We start from the raw sequence: 14,117 nt of genomic DNA, 5'->3' as shown, positions 1-14,117 counted from the left end.
CTGAGAATTTTTAAGAGACAATGCACAATTTTATTGTGTATGTCTAATGGTGATAAGCTGACATAGGACAAAAGAGGGTTTTTTCCGGGGAAGTTTTCATTTTTAAATTGCAGGAACCGTGACATGAGGGATATGGAAGGATTGACTGAGGCGCAGATGCAAACTATGACTAGGAGACAACACTTCAAGTGGACCAGTGAGAAGCAGGGACCATCTGCAGGACAACAGACAAACGACAGTGGGCTTCCAAAGGATTGTCATGAGGAGATTTTGAACAGCAAAATCTTAAAAATAAAATGAAAGAGTTTCGACGTTGACGCTGAGGAAGACAACTAAGGTGTACGACGTGCTCTGCCTTAAATCTACAGCTGCGTTGGAACAGAAATCGAGGGATGGAGAGAGCGTGCTAAGCTCCAAAAGTGACAGCGCAAGGAAGATCAGCGTTGGAATTATGACTCTGTAAATGGCACAGACACCAGGAGCCATGACTGTGACAGAGAATGGACCACCTAATGCTGTTTCACTTTGCCATGCAAAGTACTTTGACACTCTGGAGAAGACCTTTCCTCTGTATCATTGGTGTTTCCATTTGCATGTGAGAGCTTAGATTGTGGGGAAGATTAAAGATGAACAAAGGGTGGTGAGAGAACAGTGAAGTGAGGATACACAGTGTGAAACTCCTTTAAGTGTACAATAATGTTGATGTGATATACAGAATGTCAGGAAAGAAATTCTGGTTTTAATGTGATTCTTGATTTTAGAATCAAAGGGTGGGATTGTAGAGGAATTTCTTTTACCTAGATATTAATTACATTATGTTATTGTATTAACATGTCTGACACTCATACTTAAGACAAATGGTAGGGGGTGTAGTCAGGATGTTGGGGGGAAAACAGAAACTCCAGAGGACCAGTCTTTTGTCTCTTGAGGACTCTGGGAAGTAGCAAGGGAGTGTGAACTTTAAGGTGTGAAACAGCTGTGTACTGTCTTTTGTTCCTGGAGAAGGTATTTAACTGAGAGGTTGACTTTGGCTCAGTGAGACTCTGCTGACTGTCGGTCCCGCGGCCATGGGGCTCCACAAGCTTGTTTGTATGTTGTGTGCATGAATTAAAAGAATGCTAGCTACCGCTCACCGCTCGTCTGCAGGCTTTATTTAAGTGGAAAACTTCCACAACAATATAAAAGTTTATTTTCCAAGATTTATTTTGAGAATCACTGTCTTAATGTTCGGCTAAAATTGTCCACTCCCCTTTCTGTTCCACATAAAGTGATGTACTGTATATGTGGTCTAGTGACAACAGCTCACATGCGTAATGCGTGCGAGCTGTTGTCACCTTTAGCTTTTATTTACCCATGATTGCATTGTGGAAACTACAGAAAAAGAAATCAGAGATGCAAAATGATTTTTAATGCTTGAATTTGCTGAGCCTCATTAGTATTTCTTTATTGGTATTTAATGTCACAGCAAGATGAAAATTAAAACATACAGCTTTACACAAAGAGTGATTGTTCCCACCGTTCTGTCATGAATAAATGTTTTTTTTATTTTTTTGGATAATCTGTTTCCCAGCATTTTTACATTGTTTGTCTGATCCCTTTAAATCAACTCTGAACCACATAAAAAAAGAAAGTGAAAAAATGTATATTGTACATTGCTTAACATATTTGTTAGGTCACCTGTCATGAAAACAAAAGAAATATTTTAGAAATTTGTCAAAAAGTTGTTTAAAATTAAGAATTATATTGTTATTAGCGAAATAAAGTGAGTTCACATTTTTATACCCAAATTTTAGCCAACACATTGGACTTGAACCATGCATAAATATATTTTTCTGTTCAGGAATACAAGTAAATAATAAAATTTGGTATCTTAATTAAAAAATAATGAGCTTTACTATTTCTTCTTCTTTTTTTCTAAAACAGTAAATTTGAAAATTAATGGATAACAATACTTACAATGTAGCTCATGCATACTGCTGCACTAACCATTACAAAAATGTAAAAATGATTTTGGTAATTACCAGTGCTTTTTATTTTAGACAACTGTGCTATAAACCTTACATTGGCTCACAGTCTAAATCTTCAGCATTGTAAAAGAAGAACTAACCTTTACATATCCTTGGTAACATTAGCTATGCGCACACTATGTGTCAATCATGTGCCTCCTACAACCAAAAAAAGGAGTGATAGTCTCAGATATGCATGTTACTTTCATTCGTATAGGAACAAACTATTTTAATTGTATGTATATTCTTTAAAAAGCATGAAATTATGACAAATTAAAAACCATTTATCATTTTATTGTAAAAAAAAAGTTCCCCGATGTCCCCAAACTAATCTCTTAATCTATGTAATACATAGTAGATACAAAAAATGTCCTAGGTGTGTGTGTATGTATATATACCAGAATTATAGACAAAGAAAACAGGATACCATGTATTGTTGACTAAATGGTTACACTGTTCTCTATTTCAGTTGGGTTCAGATATGTGTAGGGTACTTCAAGCCGAGAATTTCTTGCTGTAATTTCTTCACTGAGGTAGGACAGCTCTGCTTGAAACTCTTTAATCATTTGTTTCGGGGTAGTTTCATCGAATCGTTCTTCAGGGTACTGACCCAACAGAACCTGCAGAGGCAAAATTAGTTAGTCAGACTAACAATATTTTATTTGTGATACTCTTTTTTTTTTTTTTTTAAATAAATAAAGCATGAAAAGAAAAAAAGATACATACCACATCTGTATACTTTTGGGAAAGTACCCAAAGCATTGCTAAAAACTTTACTGTCTCCCCAATATTTGGAAGAGTCTCCAATAATGTCGTCATGCTTGACTGCCCCTTTGTGGTTGGAGCAGGTTTGTGAAGCAGGATTGAGCCACAGGGCACCCAGGAACTGTAGTCAAACTAGAATGAAACAGAAGTTTTTATAAATGACTTGCTTTATTTTTCAAACAAAGGACACAGCTATTGTATCTGTGTAAATAAGGGTAGATATCTGTTCTCATGTTAAACATTATCCACCAATATCTTCAGAGCTACAGCAAATTTTATTATTCTTCTATTATGTTTTTCTGATACATAAAGCAAAGGGAATTATAGTCGGAGAGAATAACAGATTTTACTAAATGTTTTATATAGTTATATAAATGATAAATGTGGTCCAAGATGTTGCGTGCCATAATGTGTGTTTTTTGATTTTTGCTTCACCTTATGATTAGGTGAAAGTTGAATATCTGGAAAATGTTGGTTTCAGAATGTCAGAATTTGACAACATTCACATGTTTGCATAAAATCTGATAACTCAGCTTATCCCAGCATGATGGGACAATGATCCAAAGAACTGGGTGCAGTAACTTGGAATGACTTGACTTTAGGGGTGGGCGATATAAACGATATACGATAGAAACTATATAAATTTGGCCAACGATAGAGATTTTGACTATACCGCTCTATCGCGATACCGCATGTTGATGATGTCATCAAGCTGCGCCTGGTTTGGTCGAAAGCGTCGCAGCGGCTACAATCATTATTATCTGCAAATTATGCCTGGCGACAGTCATAGCAAAGAGATGAAGCACTTTTGAAATATGGGGAAAGACAAAAACTGCGCTTCCTCCACGTCCGTAACATTGATTCATTAATGTTGAATTCTCTCGCAGCTGTTCTATTCCCATGTTGTTGCAGTATATTGATAACTAACCTTGTATTGTGGATGAATAATCTCAGTTGTTCTCCTGACTGAAGTTTGGCCCATGTATAGGATCCTGCTATGTGATTGCATTTGTCCCTAACCACCAGAATCCCTCACGTTAACTTTTATCGAGTGGAAAAAAAGTTAGCGTTCATCCTCCAGCTTCACTGTGCTAATGTTATGCTAACATAGCTGTGTCGCTAGCAATCAGGTAGCACAACATCATATACCAGGTAGTCCAACTTCAGTAGCCCTGCAAACGCCACTGCTGTTTAGTTTTCTGTCTTCGTTTATGTTGGAAGTGGTAGCAGAGCTGTACGTTTTAATTAGTTTCAAAAATCTCTCAGTCAGAACATGGTATGTCATGTTTAGGTGGAAAGTAGCGAGCTAACTTCCTGTTAACTTGTAACTCCGTTAAATTTAATAACTTCTATTTTCATGGATGTTAAACTTAATTGTTACACTTGGTAAAGCAGCAACGCTGATGATTTTATTAAAGATGAAAGAATTTAGACCGTCTTTAACTCTGTTCGTTTGACTTTGGGACCTGAAGGGGACGGAGTTTTGGACCCTGATTACTCAGCGAAGCACCTTACTACAGCAGCCGTAATGCTCTGACAATCCATCAACCAGTGCGGCTTACCAAAGTTGTACTAAAACATTTTTTAACAGATTTCTGCACGCCAAAATTGGTTCGAGGTCAGTAAGCACAACCAGAATTCATACATAAGGCACACTCTCGATTTTTGAGAAAATTAAAGGATTTTAAGTGTGCCTTATAGTGTGGAAAATACGTTATACACAAGAAAAGAATATATCGCGATATATACCCTTACTGCACGTGCTTCAAATTATACCGTGATATGGATTTTAGGCCATATCGCCCAGCCCTACTTTACTTACTCAGCCAAATGCTCCTAAATTTCTTGTAAAATTATGAGGTGTTTCTCTGGATCTGCTGCAGTATGTATCCTTTACAAAAATGCAAACCAGGGAAACATGGAATAGAATAGAGACACTTCTCTGTGGCCAAAAGGCAGCTGAATCAATTCCTTATTGGAGATGCAAAGACTCACTGTACTTGATCAAACATAATTACATAGCGTGCTGTCATACCTGTCCATTATTGAGTGCAGCATGTTGAACTGACACTGTGAAGATCACCATGGTGATAAACTTGATCACCTCCTCAACAGTATTAAAGGATGCAGGAAACCCTGTTAACAGAACGCTCGCTGTCAGTCACTATTTTTTTCATTATAACCTAGGCTTTATGTGACAAATATAATTAAGGGTATTTATTATTTACCAGAGAGTTTGTTTCCTAAGACGCCGTGTGTAAATATCTCATTGATCCATTCCTGCAGCTCGGTGTCCTTGCACACATTGCTGTCTGATGGATAATAGTGCTCCACTATATACTTAACAAAGCTGGTAAAAATATGTAATATATGCATGTAAATACAATTTTATATTAAATTTGCCTTGTAAAACCATATTAACACCAAGTTCCATCAATTAATCATTGTTGTAGTTGCAAAAATATAAATGCAATGTGTAGTGTACCAAACTAACAAAATCAGATTAATATTATCTAGTAATGAACATCTTGCAGCTGTATTGCAATGCTGTTGCTTAAAAACTGTATTATTCCCATACATTTAATTTAATCCTGACCTGTTGATGATGTTCCACAGCTTGAGGCCATCATCTCTGTAGTAGAAATTGGGGATTGACTGCAGTCCTCGTGCAGCGATGTTCTCTGGCAGGCAGAGGGAGCTGTAGGTCATTCTGGAGAGACCCCGTCTCATGAGCTCTTTTATCCCCTCATATCCAAGTGAACTCTATTGGTAATTAAATAGTTGTAGTTTGGTAGGTTTCTGGAATTTATAGTTATGGAAATATAAAATACAAGAACTATGAGAGCGTTGGGATGTACATATGCATACAATGGCAAAAGGCCCATCAGGTCCCAAAAGAGTGTTGCGACCCCTGCAGTTTATGTGCAGAGTGTAACGGAAGTGTGGGATCAGAAGCTGTGCAGACAGAGGATAAAATACCAAATACAAGTTAGAATACAAATCAAAGTGAAGTTCTGTTAACAGAAAAGAAATTATTTTTAATGTTGAAATAGGTTTTTCTATAGTATATATTACCACACCTGTTAATTTGTGGTGTCATTTTACCTTGTAGACAGGATGAATCTCAGGGAAGCAGCGGAAAGTAGCAATAGCAAAGGCCTCTGGCAGAAAGTGAGTGCTCATGAGGTGATAGACTGCTTGATGTTCCAGTAGATCTGCACTTTTAATAAACAGCTTGGCTAGCAGCCAGTCTGCCTCAGAGTCACTGGGCAGAAAGATGGGGTTCTGCTTAGAAGGCTTTTGATGCAGCTGGATTTATAAGAAAATAAAGATAATAAATATATTGAAAAAATACAAACAAAAAGAGAGAAAAACTACAACTTAAATGCATAATGATACCAGTGGCTCCACATGCACGTCATCACTGCGCAACACAAAATAACTCATAATATGAATGCCATCTGTTCTCTCAGTAAAATACCTGTATTGCAATTGGCATCAGTTTGTTCTCTGGGTTCATGTAGAACAAACACAAGCCAGCTGTCATATGCAGAGGGTGACCATCATGTATCCTGGTGGGTATTCCATCCACAATCTTCTGGTCACAGATGAAGATATTTCCTTTCTGAACATACAACAGAGAACAGAAGCTCAGAAGTTAACTGGAGACAGCAAATTTTAAAACTACATTTCATTCATACCCCCATTTCCTGCTTCAAGGAGGTCCCATCTCTCAGGAATGGCTTCACCATCTCCTCTGTGACAGCAAAGTTGGAGGGAAGTTCTGAGCACCTCTTGATCACATTTGGGTTTGTAGCATTCAGAAACTGGAATCCAAAAAACTCATCATCCTTCCAGTGTTGCATGACATACTCTGAAACACATTGGCAAAAAAATATTGTTTCCTATCTTGTCAGTAATCATTGAGCTTTTACAAATGAGTACCTGCTCATAATCACTGCTAACAAAGAAAAACAAGATTCAGACTGTCCTTTATAATACGGCCCTATAAAACAGTCTAATTTCTTCAGGTTTAGCTGCTGACAGTTATTGACGCCGTCAACCGTTGATGTAGATGTATTTCACCAAGATGGTGTTTTCTACCTGATATTGTAGTCTTTTTGAACCAAAAGGTCTTCTTTATATCATCTGTGTTTTTCCATTGTTTAGTAGATCCAGCGAGCCCCTTGAACATTAGTTCAGCACCACTAAGTGAGGAGAAGTAAAAAAAATTTTAAACAAGATACATGACCAGTAATTCACAATTCAAAAAAATATTTTGCCCTTTTTTTGGAGCTACTATTAAGATACAGATTGAATTCCTAACTTACATCATCCTTTTGGTATAAAGCAGCTCATCTAATTTGGCTGCAGAGAAACGTAGTTCAGCTGGAAACTCAGACTCATTTTTAAAATGGCTGTGGTGTGGTAGCTTTTCATCTGTGATCTCCCATCTAAAAACAACAACAAAAAAAAAGGAAAGTGTAAAGTCATGTGTATAGCTCAATGTTTAATGTTAAAAGACACAAAAGTAAGAGTACTAGCAGTATAAATATGCATGTAAACTTACTGGTACAATTTCTTTTTATCTAGTAGCTCATTTCTTCTGTGGTCAATCAGCAGAGGATGATCATCCTCAAAAACCTTCATAGCTGTGAGGTATAAAAACGGTTTCAAAAAAAAAAAAAAAAAGTCAAAAGCAAAATACAACAATGTTTGAAAAACATTATTAGCATCATTAACTTATAATGAATTGCCATTTCATTTTTTACAAGACCTCGCCCTCCTCTGAGCTCCACCAGCTCTCCCCTGGAGATCCATCTGTAACAGGGGAAGAGAACGACGTCTCCCTCTGGAGTGGTCACCACTATTTTGGAGCAGTACCACTCATCTTCTGAGATTAGAAAAAATGGATCTTTCTCAGCCTTGACAAGAAGAAGCTTTCCCAGTGACATACTGGTTTTTATGGTGTACGCTCCTGTCTGGAAGTCAGAATATAAAACAAACGTTAAAAAGCAAACTCATTGCATTATTCAACTTTATCATACATGCATGTTGAAAGCAAGCTAGAGACTCCTGCAGTAGTGCAGTCACTCAAGTTAAAGCTTTCAAGTGCTAGGGAAAAAAAAGACAGAATTTAGTGGACTTCAATATACATTCACAGGACACTATATTAGGTACACCTTTTCTGCTGCTCATTAATGCACAAATATGATCAATCAAATGGCAACAACTAGATTCATTTTGGGATATAGACATGGTAAACCCTGCTGAAATTTAAACTGAGCATCAAAAGCCTGGGTCGATATTGGAGTTGTCTTGATTTCTGCTGCAAGGGTCACAATTTGGCATAATGAAAGCATAATACAACATGAAAGCATGGACGTGTTGAAAGCATGGACCAGGCTGCTGGTGGTGTAATGGTGCGGGAATAATTTTCTTGGCACCTTCTAGGCCTCTTAGCACCACTTGAGCATCATTCAAATGATCTAAAACATGCTTCTTGAACATTACAATGAGCTCACTGTACTCAAATGGCCTCCACCGTTACCAGACATCAGAGCTCCTTTGGCATGTTTTGGAACAGAAGATGCACATCATGGATGCACAGCTGGAAAATCTGGTGCAACTGCAAGATGGCTCAAATTCTCGGAGGAATTTTTCTCTATTAAGGCAGTTCTGAAGGAAAATAGTGTTCCCTCCCCAATACTAGCAAGGTGTACTAAACCACTGGCTGGGGAGTATTTGTCATTGTTATACTCCATAAACAATTCAATCCAGTAGTTTTTATTATATTTATTAAAAATAATATTTTTTGCATCATTTCAATCAATCAATCAATCAAGGCTTTATTCGCCACGTGCAGGTTGCCCTGCAGTGAAATAGGACCCCCCAACCTTACACACACAACACAGACATCACATGGGGATACAGGTCGGAGAGCGTTACAGAAAAAAAACCCACTGAAATATGCACTACAATGGGAAAGTACAAGAGTCCTGGGAGGACAGCATGAGAACAGGAAACAAAAAAACTCCTCTGCAGAAAAAAGCACATAAATGTCCACAGCACAACATTATGGAACACGTGACAAGCCACAGGGTCGGATGGGGGGTGAGGAGTAATCCGAAGCAAACACAGCAGCCATCCTGCCCAGCGCTACCATTCCAGCGCGGGCTCAGACCCGCCGTGTTCCCAGGAGGGAACAAGCATCGAAGGATAATTTACAACATTATGAATGAAATGGGCTCTATTTGGAAGCAGCCGGCCCCCTCCCCTTTCGACGGGTTGTGTGTGAGACTTTAAATCATCAAATTGTAAATTATAAATTTTTAAATTGTTATTGATCCCTTTACCCCGAGTCCTAAAGCGTATATTTATTTTCTTACTGTTCTTATATTTATTGTTTGTTTACTTGCACTGCCGTAACTGGAGCCTCGTGGTCTCGTCTTTCTATATACTGGACTGTATATAGCGGAGATAACAATAAAGTTTACTTTGACTTCAGTAGCGAGCAGGCGCACCGAGGGCTCTCGCGCTCACTTTTCGCGTATAGAATTTCAAAAAAACATCGGTGCAAATTATAAGTCTGTATCATGATGTCTGGTGTTTTCGTGTTTGTTGTTTTATTTTTATTTTGTTTTATTTTGCGAGTTATTAGATGCTGCTCCAGGCAGCCAGAGAATCCACCGCCGCCCCGCCCTCTCCTCCCTGTGCCGCAAGCAGCAGGCGCTCCTCGCAAACGGAGGGCGCCCTTACTCCCAGCAAATGGATGATAGAAAACCGATCGGTGCCTGGGGCGCACTGACAGAGACGATATTATGTCATCGGATGCTGGTAGGTTCTCTCCCTAGTCCCTAATAGTGACTCAAAACATGGCTGGACTTTGCCTCTGGAAGAAGGAACAAGCCCCCCCCCCCACTATTTTATAAACATTGTTACTCTGAATATATCTTACCTTGCCGGATTTAAAGTCGATGCCCAAGTTGTCCAACTTAGTTCGGTCACTCTGCCCTTCTGTTCCAAACAGGGTGATGTATATATTGTCCATTGTCCCTGCGTGTTTCATGTCACCAGTTGTCACCTCTAGCTTGTACACCGCCATGGTTATGTCTTTGAAAAAGTGTAGGAGAAGAAAATAAATCTCAAAAATATGATAGCAAACAACAGAAAGACGTTAACTTTTGTAAACTTAAAAATATTCATCAAAGGAAATTCTTGTTTAAGCCCAGCTTCACTGCATCTCGTCCCGGGTACATTATTAAACCTAAAATGCAATGATAATCAGCTATCATAGCAAGCACAAGCGCAGTAAGTACACAAACCTTTGCTTTGGAGCCGTTCTTACTCTCCTCTTAGAGGCTGCACTAGTCGTCGGCTTTATTTGTTGTTTCAAGTAAAGTGGGAGTTTTTCCCTTTTAAAAATTAACTTAACAGGTAGGCCTGGTTAATCAGGTTTGCTTGAAAGCAGCCCCTTAGATGGATGTGTAGTCTATACACTGAAAAAAAGGGATTGGCCAGCTCTTGGATTTACGTAAGCATCTTGCGTGTATTTAACACAATTGCCTCATGCTTTAAAGTTAGGTGTAACTATACACTGAAAAAAAGGGATTGGCCAGCTCTTGGATTTACGTAAGCATCTTGCGTGTATTTAACACAATTGCCTCATGCTTTAAAGTTAGGTGTAACTATATAGTGTAGAAACTACATGATATGCAGAGAGGGTAGATTAAATTGTTCATATCATGTTCAAGTGAAGTAAGTCAATAATATAGCAATGTTAAATCCCGCGACACTGCATGGGTTTCAGTCTCGCACTCTTTTTTGGTATACCAAAAAAAGTAAATGGGGTGGTTGTTACATTAAAAAAGTCTACCTTGTAATTTGAACACAATAATTTCATGTTTCTATGAACGTAATTAAATCATGTAGGATTTGCATGGAATTCAAAAACTTAGTTTGTTCTTGTTGAGATGACAGGATACAATCTAGTAAGAGTGGTTAGTTGCTGAACTCATGAAATTCACAAGATCGCACAAGATTTCAAACTGCAGGAAAATCAGTGGAGTTATAAGAGGCAGAGAACTACACACACACCACATGCATGCTATTGCTATTTATTGTGGATTAACCTGTCAAGGATAAAAACAAAAAAATTCTGCATCAAATACAGGAAATCATAGCTTTCCTGTGTTTCCTAGATTGTTGGCATGGTGGTTAGTGCTGTTGCTTCACAGTAAGAAGGTCCTGGGTTCAAATCCACATTCTGGCTAGTTTGCGGTGGTTTCTCTCTGGGTATTCTGGTTTCCTCCCACAGTTAAAAGTCATGCAGCTATTAGAGCTAGGTTAATTGATGATTCTAAATTATCCGTGAATGTAAGTGTAAATGGTTGTTTGTTTCTATGTGATAGACTGGTGAGCTGTCCAGGGTGTACCCTGCCTCGTAACCTATCACTTCAGGGTTATTTCCCAGCTCTCCTGCAACCCAGAGGATGGTAGTCATTGTAAATCCATTCATTTTTTATGGTAACCAGGATCTAGACTTTGTTGAACATTATGTAATATGAAGACAACATGTAGTATTTAAGTGACCAAGTAGTATTGGGGTAAAAGTTATTGAATAGTGTTGAAATAAAATGACAAAATTGTGAAGGATTAAAATATTCCAAGAGCTCAACTTACTTCATCTGAACATGTTTCAATCGCGTTTTAGAAACACAAAATGCACAGGTTTATTGAATATGAAAAAGTTGTGTTGATTTAACTCAGTTGTTTAAGTTTCTGCCAAAGCAAAACATTTGTGTGCAACAAATGTCCACTATTGAATCAAGTAAATCCAACATGGCCTTTTTTTCAGTGTAATAGTATGTGATTTTATGTATACAAAATAAAGTTTGGAGCATTTACATCTTACCAAAGGAGTTTGTTTTCCAAGAAGCTATGCATGAATATCTTGTGGAGCCATTCCTGAAGCTCTGTGTCTTTTTTGCACACTGCCGTATTAATCCACTATATTCCTCATAAAGCTGGCAAAAACATGACAGTTTGACTTTCAATGAATCTGACATCATTGCAGCATTTTTAAATGAAGAATTAATCACCACAATTCCAACAGTGTGCAAGACTGTTTATTAATAAATTAATTTGTAGACATTTATGTAATGCTTGAATGGATTTCCTGAGTGACATGGCCTCTAGTATTACTGTGAATTGCCAAAATGAAGACATCCTGCCCTTTGAGTGACAAAGTAGTTTATTACTCCTTTGATACTCTATTATAATTCTTCAGACTCAGGCTGTCCTAAAAACGCTCTGAAAAACCTTTAGCTGATCCAAAACACTGCACTGTAAGTACTCACTGAGACTCCCATATTAGCTTCTACTCATTGGCTTCCAGTTAAATCCAGAATTTATTTGTTTGCCAGAGTTTGCAAAAGAATAATGGCAGGCAGACCTTTTAGCTATTAGATCCCTCTCCTATGGAACCAGCTCTCACTTTGGGTTTGGATGTCTTTTAAGACCAAGCTTTCTTTTTTGATTAAACTTAATATATCAGTTATGCTTCTATGTGGTTGAGCACCTCCCATTTCTTTACTCCTCATGCATTTGTCACAAATTACCTTTTGTCTACTTTCTCTTGTAGCCCATCACCCTATACCACCCCACCCCATTTATGGTTCTCTTTATGATCCATTTATTTCTTTCCCTACCAAGTGACACCATATTATTGCCCTTTCTAAATTTAGTCTTTCATCAAGTTCATACTTCTCTACTTCTTCCTCACTACTTTACAATATAAAAGTGCCTAGAGACAACTGTTGTTGTTAACTATATAATGATAGAAGAAAAAGTTCAGACTGTGGCAGTTTTACATACTCTTAACTTAATTCTGACCTGTTGATGATGCTCCACAGCGTAGTAGAAGTTGGGGATCAACAAGTGAATATATACATATATATATATATATATATACATACACACATATATATATATATATATATATATATATATATATATATATATATATATATATATATATATATATATATATATATACATACATACATATATACACATATACACACACACACACACATATATATATATATATATATATATATATATATATATATATATATATATATATATATATATATATATATGTGTGTGCGTTTATATATATATATATATATATATATATATATATATATATATATACATATATATATACAGCCACTCGCCTAGCTTGGGAGTCACCGCACCTAGTGCTCCGATTACCACGGGGACCACCGTTCACCCTCCACATCCTCTCGAGCTCTTCTCTGAGCCCTTGGTATTTCTCCAGCTTCTCGTGTTCCTTCAAGTGTGTGTTAGGGTAATAGGCATTATCCTTTGTGACGTTTGATATGCACACACTATGTGTCTATCATGTGCCTCCTTCAACCAAAAAAAGCAGTGACAGTCAAGTTAATTTAAGGGGGAAAAAATCAAAGTACACATGGTGACAGCCATTCTTACAATTCCTAAAATGATATTAAACAAATGTATGATGCAGTGTACAATAGATAACAATGACTTATTTAACACGAGTTCAGATGATTAAACTTGAAAGTGTTGTCAAAGTTTAAATGTAAGTTTGGTATTGGAACATAAAATCCGTTTCTCATTACTGGAAAACAGTACTAGTCAGGCAAGATGTTTGTTTCGGGTGTGTTTTTCTTCACCTTATAGCATTAGATGAAAGTTGAAAAATGTAGTTGGTTTCAGAATGTCAGAATTTGACAACATTCACATGTTTGCATATAAACTGATAACTCAATTCTGTTTAACTATTCGATTCTTTATCGATTCTCTTATCGATTCTTTTTAAAAAAGGAGAACACTAAGGTTGATTAGCTTAGAACTTTGTTTTATATCTTGTCTTTGAAGAAGATAGAAATTTAGGAGTAACATGGCTTTAGAAACCCAGCAGTGAGATCTTAAGAGATCCACAGCCTACGGCTCTTCAATGGGGTGTCACAGGGTCCCCAGGAAAAAAAAAATTGTAATGTAAAATAATAAAATAAATATTCTGCTGCTGCTGGGTTGAGATTCACGAGTCCGAAGCGCAAGGGCGTAGATTTGGTTTTGGCATTAGTGGGGACGAATGATTCAACCACCGAACCCTGTCCTGTTTCTTTTTTTTCCTTTTTGTTTTTGCTTCTTAATAAAAAAAGGAGATATATACTTGTCTACTTATGCTATTCTACATGCTTTTAAACCATTTAAAAATCTCAATTCATAGCTTTATATGTGAATTATATAATGTTAAATTACTATTAAACAAATGACTGACTAAGTATTTTA

General features: G+C 37.2%; 1 protein-coding gene across 1 annotated transcript; it reads right to left on the bottom strand.

Moving 5' to 3' along the window:
- Positions 1 to 1,416: 1,416 nt before the first annotated feature.
- On the bottom strand, positions 1,417 to 10,253 carry LOC118453638 (hydroperoxide isomerase ALOXE3-like). The gene is made up of 15 exons (XM_087852466.1): positions 10,097 to 10,253; positions 9,730 to 9,884; positions 7,549 to 7,753; positions 7,342 to 7,423; positions 7,103 to 7,225; positions 6,876 to 6,979; positions 6,473 to 6,645; positions 6,253 to 6,396; positions 5,877 to 6,080; positions 5,640 to 5,726; positions 5,368 to 5,534; positions 5,000 to 5,121; positions 4,807 to 4,907; positions 2,733 to 2,903; positions 1,417 to 2,626 (listed from the first exon to the last, which is right to left on the bottom strand). The coding sequence occupies exons 2-15, from the start codon at positions 9,874 to 9,876 to the stop codon at positions 2,447 to 2,449; spliced, it is 2,010 nt and encodes a 669-aa protein (XP_087708592.1). The 5' UTR covers positions 9,877 to 9,884; positions 10,097 to 10,253; the 3' UTR covers positions 1,417 to 2,446.
- Between the last annotated feature and the right edge of the window lie 3,864 nt (positions 10,254 to 14,117).

Source organism: Neolamprologus brichardi, chromosome 15, assembly GCF_056152115.1.
Source record: "Neolamprologus brichardi isolate AB-2024 chromosome 15, ASM5615211v1, whole genome shotgun sequence".
In the NCBI taxonomy this organism is placed as follows: Eukaryota; Metazoa; Chordata; class Actinopteri; order Cichliformes; family Cichlidae; genus Neolamprologus; species Neolamprologus brichardi.
Note: the sequence above shows the minus strand (reverse complement) of the source record. Positions and strands in the feature narration are given on the sequence as shown.

What these genes read in the sequence shown, in the direction of transcription:
- LOC118453638 (XM_087852466.1), bottom strand. Translation starts at nt 9,876, where the DNA reads ATGGCGGTGTACAAGCTAGAGGTGACAACTGGTGACATGAAACACGCA. An exon ending in CAAAAAGACTACAATATCAG is followed by an intron (nt 6,646 to 6,875) that starts GTAGAAAACACC and finishes AATGTGTTTCAG; the next exon opens with AGTATGTCATGCAACACTGG. An exon ending in CCTTGAAGCAGGAAATGGGG is followed by an intron (nt 6,397 to 6,472) that starts GTATGAATGAAA and finishes TTGTATGTTCAG; the next exon opens with AAAGGAAATATCTTCATCTG.